The sequence below is a fragment of the Perca flavescens genome, chromosome 23, assembly GCF_004354835.1.
Source record: "Perca flavescens isolate YP-PL-M2 chromosome 23, PFLA_1.0, whole genome shotgun sequence".
Taxonomy (NCBI): domain Eukaryota; kingdom Metazoa; phylum Chordata; class Actinopteri; order Perciformes; family Percidae; genus Perca; species Perca flavescens.
In genome coordinates this window covers 16,488,323-16,510,002 of record NC_041353.1, presented here as the reverse complement: position 1 = coordinate 16,510,002, position 21,680 = coordinate 16,488,323, and the positions used below count along the sequence as shown (strand labels likewise).

Here is a 21,680-nt window from a genome sequence, read left to right as displayed (position 1 = left end):
TCAAGATGCCAGACTGATCTGCGAGTGGAAAACTGGAGCTCGCGAGATCAGGACGGTCTCACGAGGCTAGGATACACCATGTGTCAACCATGAATGTCTTTATTGATTTTTGCCAATCTATCTGATAGTTGTTGAGATATTTAAGTGGTGGTGGACTGACCAACCAACCAACATTGTAAAACTTTATAGAGCCACATCGCAGTGTACCCTTATCTCCCTAATTTGTCTACCGTGTTTAACTTGAATTCAGACTTTGTTGTCACGAGTGCCACTATAATAGACTGTTGGTTGACCTGTGGAACTGATATTTGCTCCATTTCATTTTGTTTTGAACGACCAGATGTGACATGCTTCATTTGATAATAAAAAGCTTAATCTACGCACTTGCTTTCAACATTGATTGTGTTTTGTACCATGAGACTGTAACAACCATCTTTGAATAATAAAGACTGTGCGGTTAATTATGTTCATGTTTTTTACTAAAAAGAGCTTGATCCTCTACCACAGCAGACTAAATCAACCATCCTCTACTTAGCATAACTGTGGTTTCAGAATAACTCAAATCTGATAGGGTGTCCTGTTATTCCTGTAACTCAACTCTTCAGATTCCCTATCACAACATACCACTTCCAGTTTGTGAGGATATTTCCAGTTATTCTACTAACTAATGGGAATCCTTTCCTGGGAATGTTTTGATCTTCGAATACCTCATCTTAAAGCTGACAAATTGCTTGAGGTGGATACTTCTTACCATCCATAATCAACTCTCTTCCACATTGATCTGCCTTTTCACCACTGCTGTGCTGTGCCTGGCCAGTGAAAACACAGGGGGCAACCATATGGAGGCCAATCCTGTAATCTAAAATTTGCCACTGCATGGAAATTCCAAAGGCTTGTCCTGTGGCTTGTTGTCCCACAAATTGTTTGGGCTCAATTAATTGATCTTCTGACTTTAAACGTTGCTTTAGGTGAATGGATTTCAGATGTGAGTGCAGCTGCACTGTACAGAACTTCTATCTCAGGAATTATTGGATGTTATAATTTGGGTATATATAGCTACACAGCACACTAATAAAATAATACATGTAATGGGAGCTGCCATCCTGCCCAAAACACTCCCAAACACAGTATCTTAGACCCATGGTGGTGAAGTTAAGTTGATGTATATAACACTGTAAAACATGCTTATTACAATTCTTACATTCTTACAAAGCAGATCTTTGAAATAAATTGCGTAAAAAATGATGACCGAAAGAGCTAAAAAAAACTAGTAGTTTGTTTATTGGTTACACAGTTCCATAAATTATCAGCCCAGTTTCTCTCAATAAATTGAATAACATTTTCAGAGTTCTCTCTTTATTGTGTCTCTTTCTGTATTTTTGCACCACAAAGGAGAGTGACTTGACAACTGTGTGAAAACAGCAGCACATGCTCTAACTCCGCCTTTTACCTGGATTAAACCAATAGCGTGTTAGATATTTATCCGGACGTCCCGCCCACACGACTGAACCCGCTGATAGATGCTAGATCGGATCCGCCAAAGGACTTACCTCGTGGCCCGCCTTACTCGGCCTCTGATTGGCTTACCCCGACCAATCCCCACTCCTCATGTCTGCCTAAACCTAACCACGTCTAGTGGATCCGATTTAGCATTTACCAGGCAAACAAACATGGCAAATACCGACAGCACCCTGGACATCTCACCGTCTATCGCTGGTATTTTGAATGAAGAACACTGCCCTGAACACTTACAGGTTTTAAAAACATTCACGGCTGCGTTACGGGACAAGGAATACAGGTGCAGACAACGTCTTTTACTGCCCCTTTGAGAGGAAACCTAGCTATGTTAGCTTAACGTTACCCGCTAAGCTAACGCTAGCTTGAAGTGTTTGCCAACGTCACTATCAAATATAACGTCCGAACACCGGTGTAACGTTACTGTTGTGGACTCAGACGGTTTGTTGTCCTTTCTGTGTTAATAAACCGTAAGGCGGAGTTCGTTAAGCCACAGAACTGCAATATAATTCCTATGTTAACTATACTGACCTACTCATTTCAGCTGTTAACGTTACTTACAAAGACGACTGTGCTAGATCTCTGGATTCAGACATTATTGAATTGTCATAGCAGGGAAAGCACAGGTGTAACTAATTACTAATGATGGTGCCGTACCGTCGAATAGTGTTTCCCTCCTGTTAAAATCCAATTACACCTGTTTTCGGTTAATTAACATGTCTGCTGAGAAACAGGGCTATTTAGTTTTACTCCACATTTTTATTCTGGTTGCCCCCAGGCTTGGGTAACGTTACCACTGCACTAAATTAACTGTCTTTTATTTAATTTTTTTTTGTCAACTTCCTGCTCCCAGAGATGCTGTGGAGGAAAAGGCGTTCTCCAGTCTTCTAAATGTATTGTCCCGACTGTGTGATGAGCTTCATGCTGCCAGCTGTGACGATCAGGACCTGCAGTCTGTCGCCCTGCAGCTGCAGTTGGCCGCTGAGTGCTTTAGGGCTCAGAGGAACTCCTGTGTCCAGAGCACTCGCAACCAGAGTCTGCTCAGGTAATAGCATTAGCTAGCTAGTAGATGGGAGAATATTGAACAGATATAGGAAGTTCACAAACTGTATGGTCTCAAACATTACCGTAAAGTTAAATATCTTTTTGACACGTATCAAAAATAATTCAACTTTGTAAATTGCTTATTTTGTTGTTATTACATAATTACATTCGGTTGCATTATACAGTAGGTGTTCACGTTATTGTGTCCACCTTCTTAGCATATTAATGAGTGTGCAACTAAATATACAGGAGGTACATCAAATAAATTTGTTTTTTTTTCCCTCTAGGGAGCTTGGTTTCATTGATGTAACCCTTAAACTCCTAAGCTTCTTTCAGACCGCACATCTGGAGAGCAGAGATGGCATATTTGAACGTAAGTCTAAAATGAGGTAATTGTTATAAAATTATTAGATTTTTTGTTACTGAACTTATATATTTTTTTTCTTTTTTTTTAATCTTCCTCTATGGCCAAGCTCTTCGTTGTGGGATCCAGTTTCTCGGTAACTTATCGGTTGGAAACCAAATGTGTAAAGATGACATTTGGCAGCTGAGCTTCCCAAATCTTCTCCTGTAAGTTTTGCGTGCCACAGTTGCTGTAATGTATTTTAACACAGTGAGCAACACTGTTACATAAAATTGTTATAATTCACTTTGTGTTTATTCATTTATTATTGTTGTTTTAAAGTTCCCAGTAAATGTTTTGTAGGGGCATCCTGGTGGCTCGTTGAGCTAAGGTTCACAAACTAGCCCTCAATTTTATCCACATCTCTCTGTCTCTTCCACACTAAAACGAGTTGATTTGAGACCTCATTAAGCCCTTTGCTTTATACACTAATAAACATTCTGTATCAGTATTTGCATTTGTGAAATCTTTATTGTAGACATTTGTAGGCAAGCATTTGTCCTAACATTGAATCAACCCAAACATGTGTGAACAGGCAGCTGCTCAGTGTTGATGATGAGAAGGTGGTAAACTATACCTCCATGGTAATCCACACATGTCTGGATGAAGCCAAAGTGGAAGAACTGTCTGATCCTCAGAACATCCAGCTGGCACTCAGGGTGATGGAGCTCTGTAGGACCCAACCTGACCTGGACTGGACGTAAGAGTTTGTGTGTGTGTCTGGGTTGGTGTGTGAAGCAATTGTTCAGTGTGTGTGTATCATGTCAAAGAATTACCTACTATTATCTACTCTAGTTTATATATATATATATATATATATATATATATATATATATATATATATATATAATTTTTTTTCTTCATTCACAGGGTTCTCATTGCTACCCAGTATTTCCTCAAGTCTTCAGCTCTGGTGGAGAGCATGTACTCTGGGATGTCTCACCATGAAAGGTACTTTACTTTTAAAGTAGTGACACACAATAAATGTCCCTAGACCTATAATACCCTCTTACATTACACAGAAGCTGATGTTATAAACCTCTAATAAAAGACTTTTCTGATACTGCAAGTTGTTTGGAAGTTGATGAAAAGCTAATGTGTGTGTGTGTGTGTGTGTGTGTGTGTGTGTCTCACAGAGTTACTCTATTAGAGCTGCTCTTTGCCCAGCTACAAGAGGACGACTCTTGTGGCATCCCTCCCAGTGTTGCTCGCTTCCTGGCCAGTTCCTTCCAGAAATGTTGTGGAGCTGTGCTGACACTCGCCACTGGCTCAGCTTCCAATGATGAGGTACAGATAGTAAACCTGACTGATATATGTGAACACAGAAGTGTTGGTATTATGTTATTTCCCTCATGAAACATTTGGAGAACCGTTTTAGTTTTCCATTAGTCCCCTCTCTTAACATCTCACTTCCGACATCCTTTCCCCACGTGACCAACTCCTTGGTTGCAATCCCCTGTAGGTCCTGCAGGAGGCACTGACCGTGATTAGTCTGCTGGACGTGCTGTGTGAGATGACCTCAGACCACAGGCAGTTCATGTTTCTTCAGGACCATCCTGACCTTCTAGTGACCACTGTTGGTAAATGAAAACATAGACTCACACAACCTCTCTGACCGGCTCCGCAACTGGAGTTTGTGGGTCCAATTTGGCCGTCTTATGGTAAATATGTTATCTTTACACCATAGACACTCCTTGAAATGGTGAAAGATCCAGATCCCCATCAAATCATCCACAGAAAACAGATTTTCCTGCAGCTTCCTGCACACCACTGTGCCTTATGTTGACAAGCAATAAATACACAGCAAAGTTCATATACACATAAGTTTGACAGAAATCACTTTATGGGGTACTGAAACACCAATAACAAAATGTACATTTATCAAGAAATTAAAAACCATAATTCAAAATCCATAATTAGAATAATAATGAATTTAAGATTGGGGTACATTATGTGTCTTTTTCTACATCTTGCTACTCTGTGTGCTCTTTTGCTTTTCACTCTTTACTTTTTCTCTGCAGAGCTCCTGGGGCAGGTACATGCTATAGGGAAGGCCAGTAAGAATATTTTCAGTGCTGCTCAGAACTTCTCCTCCTTCAGTGGAGATGGAGACGCTTCCTCCCATTCTCCTGTCATCAGTTTCAAGGCCCACCTCATCCGGCTGATAGGAAACCTCTGTTACAGCAATACCAACAACCAGAACAAGGTTAGGAATGGCTGGTTGGATGAAACAACAGAAACATTGGTCCTTCACACCTGTAGTTTGGTTCAGTTGGTCTGGACCAAGTGAGAAAAGTGTTTAGGCCTTTTACGATATTCAATAAATCAATTAATCGCACGATTAAAAAAAAATGAGCTTGATTCCACTCTCGGTTCTTTAGCGTAATGAGGAGTGAACCCTCTTGTCAGTCGCGCAGTTTCCCGCAGGACTTTGCAGTTAAGGCGCAGTCAAAAACAAAAGTAAAGTGTATGAGCGATATCCGCTGTGTTACTTGGCGTTCCGTTTTCTGCCTTTCATCCCAAACCACAGTTGACAAACTGCAGGTGGAGGTGGTTTAGACAGGCTCGGACATACACGCAGCTGTGGACTTGTCAGTCTCGCAGGCGGTTTCAGGAAAGTGGCTGCATGTGTCCGACAATGCACAGAACATTAACCGGTACAAGCCTGTGTGTTCGTGTGTGTCCGTGTGTCCGTGTGTGTGTGTGTCCGTGTGTGTGTGTGTGTCCGTGTCCGCCCCCACAAAGCTCCGACCTGCAGAGGAGCAGTAGCCGCAACTTTGCCAAAATGAAGACTGAAAAACAGAACTATTTTGGTACAAACATTTACTCGCCATGTGGCAGATAGCCATATAGATAGATTTAATTTATTAATTATATATTATTTAAATTTTATATTTAGTGTTAAATAATTGTTAAATGTAGTACAGAGTCTGTAGTCTATCGCACAAACACTCAAGGAATGCTGCAAACATTTGACAGCCAGTACGAATTGCCTGGGAGAACATACGTGTCACAAACGGAAATGTACAACTGTACAACAGCGTGAAAGACGACATACTTAAGGAGATCAAAGACATGTTGTGGATATTTAAAACATCTTCCAGTTCCAGTGTTAAATAATCTTTAGAAATAAAAGTGTATTGATCTTTGAAAAGGTGTACCTGCATTATTATGCCATTATCATTATATTAGATGAAAATGGTCTCTCAACGACAATATTATCGTTTATCGCAATCATTTCTGGGACAATTTATCGTCCAGCAAAATTTGTTATTGTGACAGGCCTAACAGTGTTGCCTTTTAGTTCTGGTCCAGTTTATTTTTTGATGTTCACTTGCCTGCATTTGTGTACTGTATGTGGGACAGCAGCCTTACTCTACAACAGAGTTTAGTTGACAGCTTTCTAAACAAATCGTTCAAAATGCTGTTTTATTTTTACCAAACCAAGCAGGTTAGGTATAAAAGCACCCTAACAAACTGATGGCTTAATTTTTAGTAATTAATTAGCAACCTTAAATTATGCTGATGCTACATCTTGGACAAGAGTGAATGGATAGTAAAATTGCATTCAAGGCAGGTTTCCTGTGAAGGTCAGAAACAAAATAAAATAAAACTTGAATTTGATGTGATTAAAATCAGCTTTTACAAAATTGTAATATTTCACCAAATGATGGTCCTCAAGAAGCTGATGTCTGGAGTTTTTAAGACAGAGGAACTGCATTGAATACCTACAGCTAGATTATTGTTGGTTGGTATACTTAGTCACTAGATTTTTTTTTCTTTCTCTGGGATCTGAGGGCTTTTGGTAAGCACCCTTGATCAGTCTACATAATGGGATCATAGGTCAAGAAGAGGCCTGGGAGGCCCCCCTGGTCTTTCTTTGACAGAGCTCTACACCAAATTAGCATGTTTGGAGTGCAGGTTCTAGTAATGGGCTGTTGTGTCGGTGAAAACTGAGGACTGCAAATAAGTGTAATGGCTAATGAAGCATGAGGCTGTGTGTTTCTGTGACTGCAAGCCTACCAGTTCTTTCAACACAACAACTTGGTTTTGCACTAAAATGTGAAACATTCCTTTCCTCTTTAGTGATTTTTATCAGTTCCCTCATCAGTATCTGTTCGCATCTCACTATTAATACAAAGCACAGCAGGATCATAAAGCGGGTGGGGAGGAGTTTGCCTCCATCTCCAGCATATTATAGACTCAGTCCTACTTAATAGAAACCGATTTGTGGAATGCTTGTGGGATGGCCACCCTCAGTTGGCCTCTATAATGTTTATGGATGCTGATCTGTGGTCTGTCAGTGGTCTGAAATCACCCCATATCTGTTTTCACTAAGATCGCTTCCAGTAAACCAAATGTCATTCTGTTCACCTTTGGGAGAGGTTGTAATTTAAGATGCATGCAAAGAGCTGAACTGCGTGTACCGGACTGAAGTCAGTGTCCAGTCGCTTGTTATTCATTCTTTATGGGTAAGCAACTTCAAACAATCATTTTGAAAGTGGAAAATCAGACCTGGGAGCTTGTACTAGTCAGCGACTTTGTTTCTTTGACAATTTAAATGACATTTCCATTTTCGGAAACTCAGCACTTCGTCTCATTCTGGAGCACCCACCAGTATGTTTGGAGGGTAACCACAACGGCAAAAGAGAGGCAACAGCAAGCGAAGACGATAATTAAGCCTATAGAATCAGACACATGATACAGAGCAGATCCCTCTGTTGTGACGGCCCTAGACTAACCCACAACCACACTGCTGCTTATGCATGGATGTGAGGCTCTGCTAAGGACAGGGACACTTAGGTTGAATACATTTCTTGCCTTCAAATGAATTTTTTCTTTGTTTTCTCTTTAAAAAGTGATCACTGGCTAGACTGCACTGTTTGACCAAGTCCTACATCTCAATGTAACTTTTCTCTGTAAGATTTAAATAGTGTTGATGAGAGCTTTCTCTTCTCTTTTTTTTTCCAATGAGAATAGGCATTATGTGCCAGTATATCTGTGTTTTTCACAATATATAAAGCATGGACTTCAGAGTTGTGTGGCGAAAAGCAAAAGCTATTGGTGCCATTGAACTTTGTTTTTCAGTGATGTAATTTCAGGTTTTCTATTGTCCCAATGATGTTTCATTAAGACAATCCATACAGAATGCCCTGATGCATGGTGTAGCATATACAGATACTTGATTGAACACTGTGGAATTAGTTTTATTGAGCTAAGGAAGTTGTCAACTAAAGCATTGTTCCAAAACTGGTATTAAACCGTGAACATGGAAAGTGAAAATGTTTACCAGTCCATTATTTTACACTTTACTGACCTTGTTTCCTCAGGTGAGAGAACTGGAAGGCATCCCCCTCATCTTGGATAACTGCAGCATAGACAGCAACAACCCATGTATCCTTTAACATAAGTTGATGGTCTGGACATACAAAACCATCTGTGTTTATGTACATATATTTCAAGTTCATCTCAAATCATTGTTCATATTTATGCCCAAAAGTCCTTTTAGGCCTTGTGTATCTTATCCTGGCTCTTTTAGAATTGAATTTGGCATGTTTGCACAGGAAAGCTGGTGGGTTTGCAACCAAACATAAGTGTTGCATCAAGCTTTGATTGCTGCAGTGTGTGTAGGCTGGCTGATGGAAACCTGTTGAGTATTTTGTGTTCACCACCTCTCGATCGACTTTTGCTTGCAAGCTGGTTAATGGTATCAACTGATTAGCTGCCTTCATTACTGTAGTCTGTTGCGTGGCTTATGAATGCTACTTTTTGTTTTGAGGAGCGTTCAAGTCTGTCAATGTATCAGAAAGTTAAGACTGTTACATGGTAATTAGTGGTGCTTTTGTATTAGTTTGCATTTTGATATGTGTTTTATAATGTTTTTCATCCCCCGTTTACATACATTGGGGAGGCATAATATTATAAACCGGTGTTAATTTGATACAACATGAACAACATCACTAACGACTCCATCTTGAAGTGGAGGTACAGTAGTGTACATATGTGCTTTTTGTGGCCTTTTTCACAGGACTTTGACAGGCTTTAAGAACACACCGATTTCTGTTTTATTTGGAGTACACTGCTAGTCACTAAGCTCAAACCCCTGAGCCTTTCTCATCTCCATCACTGTCTTTTAACCAGGTCAATAGTCTGAGCCCAGCCTTTGTCCCAGTGTCCCTCTCCCATACATGCTTCTACACATACACGCACATACAATCCACTCTGTCCACCTTTTTCATGTAGGTGTCAGCATTTCTGTTCAGAAAAAGATTGTCAAAGAAGAAAATGTTTATAGATTTATGCGGGAAACTTGAGAGGGGTGAGCCGAGAATGTTTTAAATCACAAAACACAACAAACGAACGATGAGTACGCAGACAGCCCAACAAACGTTGGGCTGTCTGCGTACTCATCGACCTAAGGCGAATACCAGGCACTTGTGAGTTTGACATTAAAAATATTTGTCCTGTGTTGCATGTACCACTGTTACCTCTTTACCATTCTACCTTTTCAATACAGTATAACTACAACTTTTGTTATTTATTTATTTTTCTCCGCGTATGCATTTTTTCATGAAATCAGTTTTGTAAATTCATCTTACAATTACAACACTTGCACATGCTCATGTTGTGTTTCTTTCTGTAGAATTGAAATTCCGACGTTGCTGTCCTTAACCGATACCTCTAGTTATCAGTCAGTGGGCCATCTTTACCATCAGGAACCTCTTAGAACACAACGTGCAGAACCAGGAGCAGGTCAGCGCCCTGGAACGTCGTGGCACCGCGGACTACTCTGCGCTCAAGGAGTTGGGTTTCCTGGTGGAGGAACGAGACGGAGGCTTGCTGCTCAAAACTGTGAGGAAAGGCTGTTGAAAACCTTGGAGGAGCACCCGGAGAGAGGAGGCCCCCAACCCGCAAGCAGGTTTTCATGCAAAGTATTTGTTTAGAAAGGAATGAAGTACATGTGCACACATATACACTTATGTGAACATGTGCTCTTGTTGTGCTACAAGCCTCCATTAATGTTACCTAATAGTTAAGCTTCTTCTGCGGGTGAATTACCTGTCCACTACTAAACATATACATGTTGTGTCTGTCCAGAATAACTTGACAGCCACACAGCCACTAGATTAAGAAGAAAAATGCTTTAGAATGATATATTTCTATCAGAGAAGTATGTTTAAATTACTTTTTCTACCTGAGTAATGCTTGCACTCATGCCCAGATGGGGCTTAAGATATTATTGATACACAAAAGGCCCATGGGGTCCCCCTGGTAAAAAAGCAAAGGTCAAGACATCAGGAGCTCTTGTTTTGTCTTGACCTGGGTCTAGGAAATGAAGAGTTTGGGAGAGGCGAGCGCATGCTGGTACCTTTTGGCAGAGCTGATGCTTTGTGGTTTAATCCAAAGACAAAGAGCACCGCAGTGTCTGGGCTTTTCACTTTTCACAGACACTGATGTTACCAGCAGGGGTTGGGATTTAATCCCAGGCCCATAGTGACTTCTGCAGTAACTGCGAAAAACAGAGAATGACCAAAACCTGAAGTAATCAACCCCCTCACCGCCTTACCTACCTAAATGGTGGTGTCGTTGCCAGGGGGACATTCAAATGCTTAAAACAATTTCTCTAAACTGGCGTGATATTAATATTATAATCTAAGGACATCTAAGTGCAAAATGCAATACTAAAACTAATAACTGACGCTATGCATGTTTTGTAATTTAAAAACAATGCTCAGTATACAGCATGAGCTTGTCACTATCTCTTCTTATTGTAGGCTATAACAATAATATGTTGAGTTTTATACTCAACATAGTGAATTTCAAATTATTCTTAATGATCTTTTTTCCATGTTATTGCATAGTACTATAGATACATACTGTAAGAGATGAGGTCTTATGGCATGCATCATAGATCATTATCCATCTTTAAACTCACAACACTAAGTACATGTTTTAGACCGCTTCTCTTTGCTCTGGGCAAGCTACATTTGAGTTTTTTACCAGACTGCATAGAGTTTTTTACCAGACTGCATAGACTTTCTTAGAGATTTAGTGTGTGTGTGTGTGTGTGTGTGTGTGTGTGTGTGTGTGTGTGTGTGTGTGTGTGTGTGTGTGTGTGTGTGTGTGTGTGTGTGTGTGTGTGTGTGTTCGTTCATTTGATAAGAGATGGGGATTCTGGATCAGTAGACAACGCATGAGAGCATACTGAAAGTGTATGTCCAAAGAGTGAGTGGGAAGCATTAGTTTGCAAAATGACATCCCTCCCTGCTCCTCCCGTTGCTGGATAAGCTGAACAGTCCTGACACCTCAACAATGCAGCGCTTTACTGGCCTGCTCGCACCCTGCCCCACCCTGTTTGCTCTGCCTCTGATTTTTAATGACAAAATGTATTGAAACAATCGGCTGGACTCTCCACTCAATCCGCCGGCATAGTGAAGAGAGCTTATGTGGTTCCGGTCCCCAGGATTTCAGACAGCTAACAAAACAGCCGTTACTTGCGCTCGACTGACTGGCTGCAATGCTTTTCAGCCCCACAGGAAAGAGGCTGTGCGAGTCAGCCGGGCTGAATGAGGTGGCATGGCCGCGGCTGCCTGTTCACCTCCTAACACATTAGTACCACATCAGTCGAGGCCAGAAGTTCTTGTGTTTCCCATATCAGCGTTTTATACCACAGGCCTCTACTATATAGTATTTGTGCCTTCTGGTTTGATATTTGCCTTCAGCAAAAAACAATTGTCAGGATGTAAAGTATGTTTTATGTTTGGGTCAAATAATGTTTATATAATGCTTAATAAAGTATTGTGTGTGTGACTAACAGCTTCATTTTTTTCCTGGTAATGATTTTAATAAGGCCAATAAAGGCCAGATGTGACATAAAACTCAAGAGGCGATAAAAGGATGCTCAAATTTTATTGGTAAAAAAAGAAAAAATACAACTGTCCATGTTTGTAAGTGATGCAGACCTTATTATTGTATTTGTTCTGTGGTATTTATAGGTACAACTATGCTTTTAGGAATCAATGAGTGATGAGGATCCTAGTTACTGAAAGAGCCATGTAGACAACTGGGAACACAGAAATCTCTTCGATGTAAAGCTGCAAAACTCGTTGGTTGCTGATGCTTTCAATGTGTTATCTACTCGCAATTCCATGAATTTACTCCAATACTTAACAGCAGTTTACACAACATTTCCTGGACTTTCCAACACTTGATGAATCATTCTTGCTTTTATGAGCTACGTTGAATTGTGAACGAGATGAACAATCTGGACTACTTTGATAAAACACGTGGAGTATTTACAATTTGGCTTTGATCAAAAACATAAATTCCAAATAATTTATAGTTCTCAAATCTGAATACAATGACATTAGAAAACACTTGTAAATAGTGACTTTCTTTTCCATCTATAAATGACATAAAGTGCCATGTTCCTCATATAAAAATATACTCTTCAAATTGTTTTGTAAGTTATATAAAGCCTAAATAAACATTTCTGAATACATTAAGGATGCTGTCCAAAAATAGCTTGGAGGCCTTTGATCCTCTCATACCCCCCTCTGTGTTGTTAGGGCACATGCCATCCACCCAGGCAGGCCTAAACCGCGCTGGAAGGCCTTGTGTAAGCAGAGGCCATCATGTGGAATTCCACGTCTCTGCCGTTCATGGGAATGTTGGATGTATCTGAACCTGATTGCACCTCTATGGAGGCTTCCATGCTTTTCTCAGAAGTCAGGAACCCTCCGAAAACAAAACACTGAACACAGTCAGGATGGAAAGTGCCGTTCAAACTGACAAGTTGGATGCTTAAAATAGTTTGGGAGTATTTTCTGCCTCTTTGCCTCTTGTCTTAACAAAGGGTCTGGTTTCAGAGGGGAATTTGTCCATGAGAGAGATGTCAGCACAGCACTCAACCACACAACTTACTGATGTCCCATGAAAAAGAGAAAAGAATGTGACCGTGAGTGCAAAAGAAAAAGAACTCCTCTATAGAGAAATACGCCACTGACAATTGATAATGGCCATGTGACTCAAAATCTGTTATTTTCAGCTTGAAATGTATCAGAAGCAATTGAAGATCATAAAAGAGAGGGAAACATCTTAAAGAGCAATTGAGTTTGCTATCAGTCCTATAAGACTAAGTTTAAAAAATGTCTTAACATAAATAATTTTATTTTCAGTGTTCAAACAGAATACAGTGTGAGCGTACAGTTAAAAGTATTCCACTGCCATCTTTCAATCGTCATCAGGAGCCCGTCTTCTGTCATGACAGTCTGAAGCGCCTTGCTGTCGTAGCATTTCCAGTTAACGTGTTACAAAAGTCTTCTCAAAATCCAACAATAGTCCTTGTTGTTTTTCCTTCTCTTGCGTGACATCTGTAAGCTACATCTTACAGATGATGCAATATGTTGTCTTCCGAATATTGCCTTATCCTGCAACGTGTTTGCATCATGTCACGGTTTTGTACCAGCGTGCAAAAAATGGAAAGTTTTCTTAATCTTAATTGTCTATTTTTTTTTTTTCTTCAATACTCTCCAAACCTCATTTCTGTTTTTTCTTTCTTTAGAATTCCAAAATAGGATGTAAAAATGTGCAAATTGTTGAATAAATACTTCCAAGTCCTTCACTTCAAATTCCACTTTGTCATAACCTTTTTATCTTTAACCACAGTGTCCCGCTTCCTCATTCCCTACTTGCAGGTGAAAACTTCTGATTTCTCACTGCAGGTGTTGCACTTGACAAAACAGCACCAGTGGAACTTGCAGTTGCACTGCCAGATGCGTGTGTAGTGGTGTGTGTTGTAACCCCGGCCGCAGCACATCAAATTACAACTGTCTGTTGTGTGGGTCGAAGTGCCGTTGCACAGTCTTCCCCGTGTTCCTGTGCTTCCTGTGGCTGTGTCCTCCTCGCAATAGTTGGGCGAACGCTCCAGGTACACCAGGTCTGTGTCCGTGGGCTTCTGGTAGCCCCGAGCCTCTTTGAGTCGTAGGAAGGAGGGTTGGCGGAGGCGCGAGGCCCGGACCGGCTCCACTTGAACTGCTCCACTGTAGCGTTCCTTCAGCAGATAACCAATCTCTCTGAACTTTGGCAGGGTGATCCAGCAGGTCTTAGTGGTGCAGGAACCGGACACGCCGTGACACTTACACTCCAGCTTCATCCTCTCCTCTAGGATCTGATCACATAGAGAGTAGAAATTAGGTCTGTATGAATTAAAAGAGATAGTTAAAAGAGCTGAAAAATATATTGTGCGCGTTAATACATAGATGGTTTTAAACACGTCTGTCGCTTGAAATTGAAACTGTGAATAGCAATCGCACTGCCTTTATGTCCGTCTCTTTTGGTAAGCTGGGCTTTCTGCGGACACTTCAACTTTCAGCACTCTAACCGGTTTGCCAACTTTATGTCTCAAAACCTGGGGAAAATAACTCGTACCCCAAGACTGTAGTCTCTAATTAACTTTACCTTTCTTCAGACCACATATTGGCGTAACAGCCCGAGAAAACTGACGAGAGCTGTTGTGCAACCATACACGTATAGAATTACATTGTGGTTTGAGCCAGATTTATATGATAATGCCATACAAATATTTTCAAATGACAAAATTGACAGGTGACTGTTTGCCCCTGTGACTGCGCGTGGTGTTGATGTGATAAAAGATTACCTTCACATTTTCATTATAAGAGTGAGAATAATTTTGAGCGACTAAGCTCATTCTTTGAACATCTAGTAACTTGCGTGTCAGGAGCCCTGGTCAAATCAGTGACTCCGTCTTTCCCTTCGTGGCTATCACATTCTGGGGGAGTTTGCTCTTGACTTTAGTTGCTTTAGTGTGTGCAATGGTGCGGAAGTATGGTCTTTGGTGCTGCCACTAACAAAGGAAGAGAGTGAGACTTCCAATAACATCCTCTATCCTCACATAATATGGAGTAATTCAATGAATTACTACACATTACATAGTAGGGCTATGGCACAATTCCATTTTGGCAGCTGCATCTTCCAAGTTTTGCATTTCTGTCGCAGATACACACTCCCACTCTAGTGTAACAGGAGTTTTGTTAAATAGTTTCTGCACTCGTACAGGGCTGATACAGTTATAGTAACTGATGCAAATACACAACAAATAAACTAAAGTAGTGTATAATCATGGACAATCTATGCCAATTTAGGCATTTCCCTCTTTCTACTAATGTTACACGTATTCAAACTGGAGTATGGAGTTGTATGATGTTTTCATCATTAAACCCCAAAAATAGTTTAGATGGATTCAGTTTGTTTTGTCCTTTTGCATGGGTTACCTTTCGCCCTGCCTCATTGTTGTGCAGGTTCATCAGCCGGCGAGCGTTTTTCTTGATCTCCCGGGCGTCTACAAAGCGCCGCGAGAACTCCACACCGTACTTAATATCGGCTGAGCAGCCTCCCCACTTCCAGCCCTCCTCTTGGTCGTGGTAGCCCTGCTTCTCGCGATCACAGCCGCACTGGCTGAGGTTGCCTTGGCTACAAGCTGTGGTCACTGCGTGGGCAACTCCGGCTGCAGTGATGGCATAAGTGAATGCTGCCTCCTTGCTGCCTTAAGAGAAAAGAGCAGAATTTGAATAAATATGAGGATATAGGAGTAGAAAGTAGTACCACAAGTACTCTCATTTAAATCGAGTGGGTTTTTCATGTACGTTTTTGTAGATATTCTTGAATCAGTACTAACAGTACTTTCCTCTGAAAGGAAATTGCATGCCCATCAAACAGTTACGCTGTTATGGCACATGATGATGATGTCATCAGGGTTATTTCAACTTGGGCTTGAGAAGATCTTTTTTTAGCAAAAACATTTAAAAGAAGTGGGCATTTAGGAGGCCCGGAGGGTAAAAAGACACTACTGAGTTGCATTATAGGAAAATGTAGGGTCCAGCATTTGTGGAGCTTGACCCATACTAGAGACTAAAACCTCAGACTAACTCTGCTTCTGCTGCATCCATTTTTTTGGCATTCTTTTCTTTAAGAGACCCTAACACCCACATGGGTTTTTACACTTACTCTGGCCTGGGCAGAGATGTGCTGGAACTAAATGAGGTCACCTAACTTCATGAACTAATAAAAAAATGTTAAAAGGTTTAATTTCTCCCACCCAAATGTGTGTAGCAAAACTAATAGGAGGTAAAGAGAGATGTCAATCAAGCACAAGCTGTACACACCCACACAGTCCTAAGAAGATGCCATGCCTCTCTCTCCATTCCATCTGTATGTACTATCAGTCCTCCTCCTGAAGTGCAACACTAAGTTGCTGGACTGTTCCTTTAAGGAAAGATAGTCACCGCTTTGGATGGCATCACTGATTTAGAGATGAATCAGTTTGTACAGTATATTAATGCTGAAAGGATGTCACAGAATCCATTTTTTTTATGTATATGTAACTGTGTAACTAAGTCATTTTCAGAATGTCTTCTTCATTAACTTGAGGAGTTTTCAACCCCTATATTTTTTAATATGTCAAGTATCAGTACTCTATTCAGTCTCTTTTCAACCTTACTTAATTTGAAATACTATATGAGGTAGGTTAAAAGGCCAGATATCAGTATAAAGAGCATTATATATTATATAATTTCACATTAACTATGAGTTATATATTTTTTTCATTCTGCCTTGTTTCATATCACTATAGCACTGGTAGAACAGTAATTAGTATAGTGAAGACGACACAAGTGACATCTACTGGCTGAGTAGAGGAGCTTTTTTTCTGGATCGGTACTCCTAGTGTTGCTGTGTCTTAATGTTTTTCATCAATGGAATTTCTCACGCGGCTTAAGTGTCATTCTGTGTCTGTGTTCGGCGGTCCGCATTATTATAGCAAATGATACCGCTGTGTTACATGTTGAAATAATCTGTGGCCAGGCTTGACTGAGATATGCCCAGTTCCAAGCTTTTGTATGTCACCATTTGACTTCAGAATAAACACATTTATATTTATGGCGTGGAGGGGGGAAATGAATTTATTGGCACTACAACTGGTAATGGGATATCCTCCCTCTCAAATCAGGATAATGCTGGGCCTCTGTTAGTATTAATGCATGGCGTCTCTGGTAGAGGCGATTGTAATGGCTCCCTTCCAACCTGACAAACTCACTCGCAGAAACCATCGGGCCTGCGGTTCCCCCGGTCCATAACTCATAACAAACTCTGAAGTCTTCTCTCATCATGCTAAATCCGCGACCCATTCAGATATACTGTATGGTGAACATTTCTCAAAGCATCAGGCACATGCGATAGCCAAACAGCCATCCCCTCGCACTTTGATTTGTTTTGATTGTACGGCAGTGCATGCAGGGCTCCATTGTTGCCATCCAGCTGCTGGAGCTGACTTCAATTAGTGGTTAGCATGAAGCTCTCTGGTCTTTCTCAATGCTTAATGAGTTCGCCCGGCAGGTCAATCAAATGACGTGGTGGATGGTACATTAGCAATAGGGGGTGGGGGGGCTTACATTACATTACATTTCCATTTTTTTAAATAGCAAGAATGGACACAGAGATGGCCAAAGGAAACCAATCTTACAAATAATCCATGGAGATCAAAGGAAGTCTGGCATGCTCAGTATTTTAGTTTTTACAATAATTAACAGTCTAATTAGTTTTTTTTATACAGCTGTAAAAAGTATGTAATATAAAAAATGATGTAATAATAATCTTCCAGAAAGTACTTATGTGGTAAAAGTGTTTTGCGTGGAGAGGACATGAGGACCTGGGTCCAAAGCGTTCTTCTGAGCTCGTTTACACACCACAGGAGAAAAGAGACATTTCCTCTGACAAAAGAAATAAAGGGATCCAGACGTCTTGTCTGCCTGTCTCCCGTGTAGAAAAAAAGTGATTGCTCCCAGAGCTGCTAGATTAAACATGGAGCCAAACCCACAGCAAGACCGCAACAAAACATTTCGGACAGAAATACAATTTATATAAGAGGTTCACATTAGGAGCAAACAGGCTTCTGTGAGAAATAAAACAGGGAAGAATGTTGACTAAAAGCAGGGAGATGTGTTAGTTTGTGTGTTCGTGTAGGTTTGATATATAAATGCTTTCAGAAGATGACACACCCAGATAAGCATTAAACCCTGCTTTATAAGGAAGTCTTCACACTCCATTCATGACTGCTTTGCTGTGACAATATGTGTCGCAAGCACAGTGACGTCACACATGTGAGGTACAGATTGAACCTCCTTTGGGGACACTACAAGGCGTTTGAGTTTTTCTGTGTTAGTGTAGTCCTTGCGTGTGGTATTCCAAACCTAAATTCTTCCATTAAAGTCTCACCACCAGTCTTTAAGTCTGTTTCGTTTTGTCGAGCTGTGCTGCAGCTTTTTCTCATCCCACTGACAACAGTTAACAGGAGGTTCGAGGACAATACAAGGAGAATGAGAAAACGGACCACATTGCTGAACTGTGCTCATCCACAGTTCTTTCAGCTTCAGTGATCGGTTTGGTCTGGTTAGGCCAATAAACATACCTGCTGTGTTGACACACCTGTGGACCGATTAAAGTACCACCAAAAGGAGGGATGTGCTGCCTTGATCACACATCAGTCCACATTTGTGCCTCTAAGTTAAGATTTCCACTTGCTGTGTCTAAACTTAGTTTGATCTAACTGGCTAAAGGTAAAAAACAGTTTTGCCCTGGGGTTTAAAGTGCCGACCACAAGACGCAACGTCCCCAGAAAGTTGTCCAGCCATTGTTGCATGCCATTTTCCATCTCTGTCCCCTCATTTCCTTTCATCTATCTATTGTTAAAATATCTAATAAAGGCATAAAAATGCCAGCAGTGTTGCCCCAGAAAAATAACTTAAGACCCCTCTCCTCTAAGTAACTTTCTTCCCCTCACTCAGCCTACTTTTCTGATTTCCTATTGTCTGTATTGTGATGAAAATATTTCAAACAACTTAAAGAAGCTGAGTTTTAAACAGACTGACCTACTCTCAGCTCTTGTCCAAAGACGGTCCTCTCTCCCAGGGCTGAGCAGTTCCACCGGCCGTAGCGGAACTGGTACTGACACTCATTGATGCCCAGCTGGGCGCCTTCGCCAATGACGATGATGGCGTCAGGGCGACTCTGACAGAGGGCTCTCTGACGGGGGGCCAGTCCCGGTATCTTGTTGCAGATGATGTTAGCACCTAGAGCTACCACAGAGGACAGCGCCCTGGGCAGAGAGAAACAGGGATTAATGAGAGGGACTTTGAAGACAGACTGTTGCTTTTTACATGGAAAAAGTGGCTACAGATAAAAGGAAATGGAGAAACAAAAATGTTCCTACTTACATAACATATAGTTTGGATTGAACCCTGTGCCCCAGTTGAACATTACCTGGCTATCATTTGGGCAAAAAGTGATAATATCTGTTTCCAATAAGCTTGTTTTGCTATATACTTTTCATTAGAGTTGCCAGTCTATAAATCCTAAAGATAAAACAAAATAATCAAGACTAAATGAGCAGATAATGTGTAATCTAATGGACCTTTGTAAAGATATAGACAGAGAGAGGACAATAGTTAATTATAGGAATGGGTCCAAATCCATATTATTCTGCCTCTCTCTATATGTCTCTGTGTTACAGAAAACAGGAACCACCACAGCTATTTTAGGTTTTAGGACCGTCCCTTGTTATGAATGAGAGGCATGTATGGTGCAGCAATCATTCTCTTTGTGAGGGCCTGGGTCTTTTAATGCCATAAGAAAGAGCTCATTACATCAGCCCGGGCCTGTAGGCAGAGCATGAAGTAGTCCAATATGTCTCTTTTTCCATATGTTGCACTCCCATTATGGCCCTTGTCTGACGAGGTGCTCCTATGACAAAGTGGCTCTGGTGTAATGTGCAAATCCATAAGAGCAGGTTATCTCATCAGCTGAGTGTACATGTACATCAGGTAGATTAAATATTGGCTCCTTTATGATGAAAATATCATTTTATGGAGAAAAATCCGTGGTAGTCGGTTATTCCCTTGTGAAATAGAATGAACATGACCAAGCGACCCAATTACGCAATTCCTACCAATGCTTTTTTTTTTTAAATGTAGGTTAAATGGATATTCTAAGTTACATTTTATGCCATTTCTAAAATAATCTCTCTGCAACACCATAACAAAATATTGCCATTTACTTCATTTAACACGTTAAAAATGGTTTCCTCGTCGTAATAAAACACCTGCAACAACCAGCTAATGCTCTCAAGGTGCGATCTAACTTCACAATGCGTGCGTAATTGGCCAATTTGCGCGTAAGGCAAAAGTACTTAGAAAATCAAACAGACTTGTGTTTGAATTAAGCAGGTGCATTGGTAAGAAACCTACAGGTAGCTACCGCTGGTGAGGATGAGGAAGATCTGTGGGTAGTAGACGGACAGCAGCGCGCTGCGGGACGAGATGATGAGCATGGTTGCGCATTGAACACAACTGTTTATGCTCTCCTGCGGTTAGAAAAGATAAGAAAAACAAAAAGTGGGAAGACGTATATCCTTTTATCTGAAGTCCAAAGCTTTAAACGCGGGAGCGTCGTCTCTTCTTTCCGCCGTTGAGAGGTGGTGTCTTCAGCTAGTGGAGCCGTGGCGCGCTGCGACAGCTCCAAGCTCCGCTGTCCATGTGTTGGAGATGAGAGGCTGCATCCCACGGTCGAAGTGCGCTCTGCCACCTGGACCGATAGAGGACTGAATGGGGGGGAAAGGAGAGAAAGGGGGGGGAGCGCGGGAGGGAGGGGGGGACAGATGGGGTTCCGGATGTCCGATATGCGCCGCTCACGTCTCCAAAAGTGGGACTGTTGTGGCATTGGAAGGGTGGGAGACAGTGGCCTCTCCCGGTGCACCAGCCCCCGGGATGAGTCTGCACCCCGCATCCTACCGTATCCCCACCCCCAACACACCTCCTAACCCCCCCCATCCTCTCTCTCTCTCTCTCTCTCTCTCTCTCTCTCACTCTCACTCTCTCTCTTTCTCTCTCGCTCTCTATCGCTCTCGCTCTCTCAGCCATTTTTTTGTTGATGCCCAAAGTTGTAAGTTATATAAGTTACTATATCTGTACCGTCAATATTTGCATTCACTTTTTTTTCTTTTTCCTTACTTCTGACTAAGGGGGAGGCCAGTTTCACCTGTTGTAGGATTAAACCTGTGACCTTCTGGGTACAATTATGCCACCATGTCACCCAAAATTCAACTTTAATGAATTGTACATTGTACTACATGTCTATAGGCTAACAATAAATAGTATTAGTAGTAAACTGTAATTAATTCTCCATCCTGAATAAGACAGTGTCCATGAAACTTTCTCAAGTAACTACACATGACTCGTTTTATCACGTCATATAGCTCCTTTATTAGTATTAAAGTTACATTAAATCGTGATTTAACTTTTCCATGAAGTTGCCAAAAGTTTAATTAAAAGTTGGCCAAAGAGGGTGGGGAAATGCAGTTTCCTAGTACCTAGCAGTAAAGACAACTAGAGCTAAAGCGGTCAGTTGATGAATACATTCGCTGATCAACAGAAAATGATTCAGCAACTACTTAAAATATTGATTCATCATTTCAGTCATTTTTCCAAGCAAAAGCATTTGTTCCAACTTCCCAAGTGTGATAATTTGTTAAGGAATTTCTTCTTCTTTTCTGTTGTCAAAATTCTGGTTTAATACTGCGCTGCTGGACTTTCAGTTTCTAATGCTTGCTGAAATGCTTCAGACAGTCATTTGATGACACTCTGTGGTC

General features: G+C 41.1%; 2 protein-coding genes across 3 annotated transcripts in view; one reads left to right on the top strand and one right to left on the bottom strand.

The window, feature by feature from the left end:
• Positions 1-1,551: 1,551 nt before the first annotated feature.
• The window catches only part of atxn10 (ataxin 10), a 66,795-nt gene continuing 46,666 nt past the window's right edge, over positions 1,552-21,680 (top strand). The window contains exons 1-11 of one of the 2 annotated variants that reach the window (XR_003691615.1): positions 1,552-1,798; positions 2,369-2,560; positions 2,847-2,932; positions 3,033-3,129; positions 3,498-3,662; positions 3,833-3,913; positions 4,099-4,249; positions 4,425-4,542; positions 4,984-5,168; positions 8,293-8,356; positions 9,648-9,881. Coding sequence is in view for 1 of the 2 variants with exons in the window: in XM_028570229.1 (XP_028426030.1) it covers positions 1,671-1,798; positions 2,369-2,560; positions 2,847-2,932; positions 3,033-3,129; positions 3,498-3,662; positions 3,833-3,913; positions 4,099-4,249; positions 4,425-4,542; positions 4,984-5,168; positions 8,293-8,356; positions 9,648-9,832 (1,452 nt within the window). In the remaining variant the exon portion in view is untranslated. Of the gene's footprint in view, positions 1,799-2,368; positions 2,561-2,846; positions 2,933-3,032; positions 3,130-3,497; positions 3,663-3,832; positions 3,914-4,098; positions 4,250-4,424; positions 4,543-4,983; positions 5,169-8,292; positions 8,357-9,647; positions 12,465-21,680 lie in introns of those variants that run through there. The other variant, XM_028570229.1, reaches the window with a different exon arrangement.
• On the bottom strand, positions 13,650-20,363 carry wnt7ba (wingless-type MMTV integration site family, member 7Ba). Its single transcript, XM_028570230.1, has 4 exons — positions 20,281-20,363; positions 18,907-19,133; positions 15,256-15,527; positions 13,650-14,132 (listed from the first exon to the last, which is right to left on the bottom strand). The coding sequence occupies exons 1-4, from the start codon at positions 20,361-20,363 to the stop codon at positions 13,650-13,652; spliced, it is 1,065 nt and encodes a 354-aa protein (XP_028426031.1).

Bases quoted from the DNA above. Each gene is read 5' to 3' on its own strand.
- wnt7ba (XM_028570230.1), bottom strand. From the start codon at position 20,363: ATGCTCATCATCTCGTCCCGCAGCGCGCTGCTGTCCGTCTACTACCCA. The intron at 19,134-20,280 runs GTAGGTTTCTTA...CTCTCTGCCCAG, and splicing joins CTCACCAGCGGTAGCTACCT to GGCGCTGTCCTCTGTGGTAG. The intron at 14,133-15,255 runs GTAACCCATGCA...CTATGTGATCAG, and splicing joins ACAATGAGGCAGGGCGAAAG to ATCCTAGAGGAGAGGATGAA.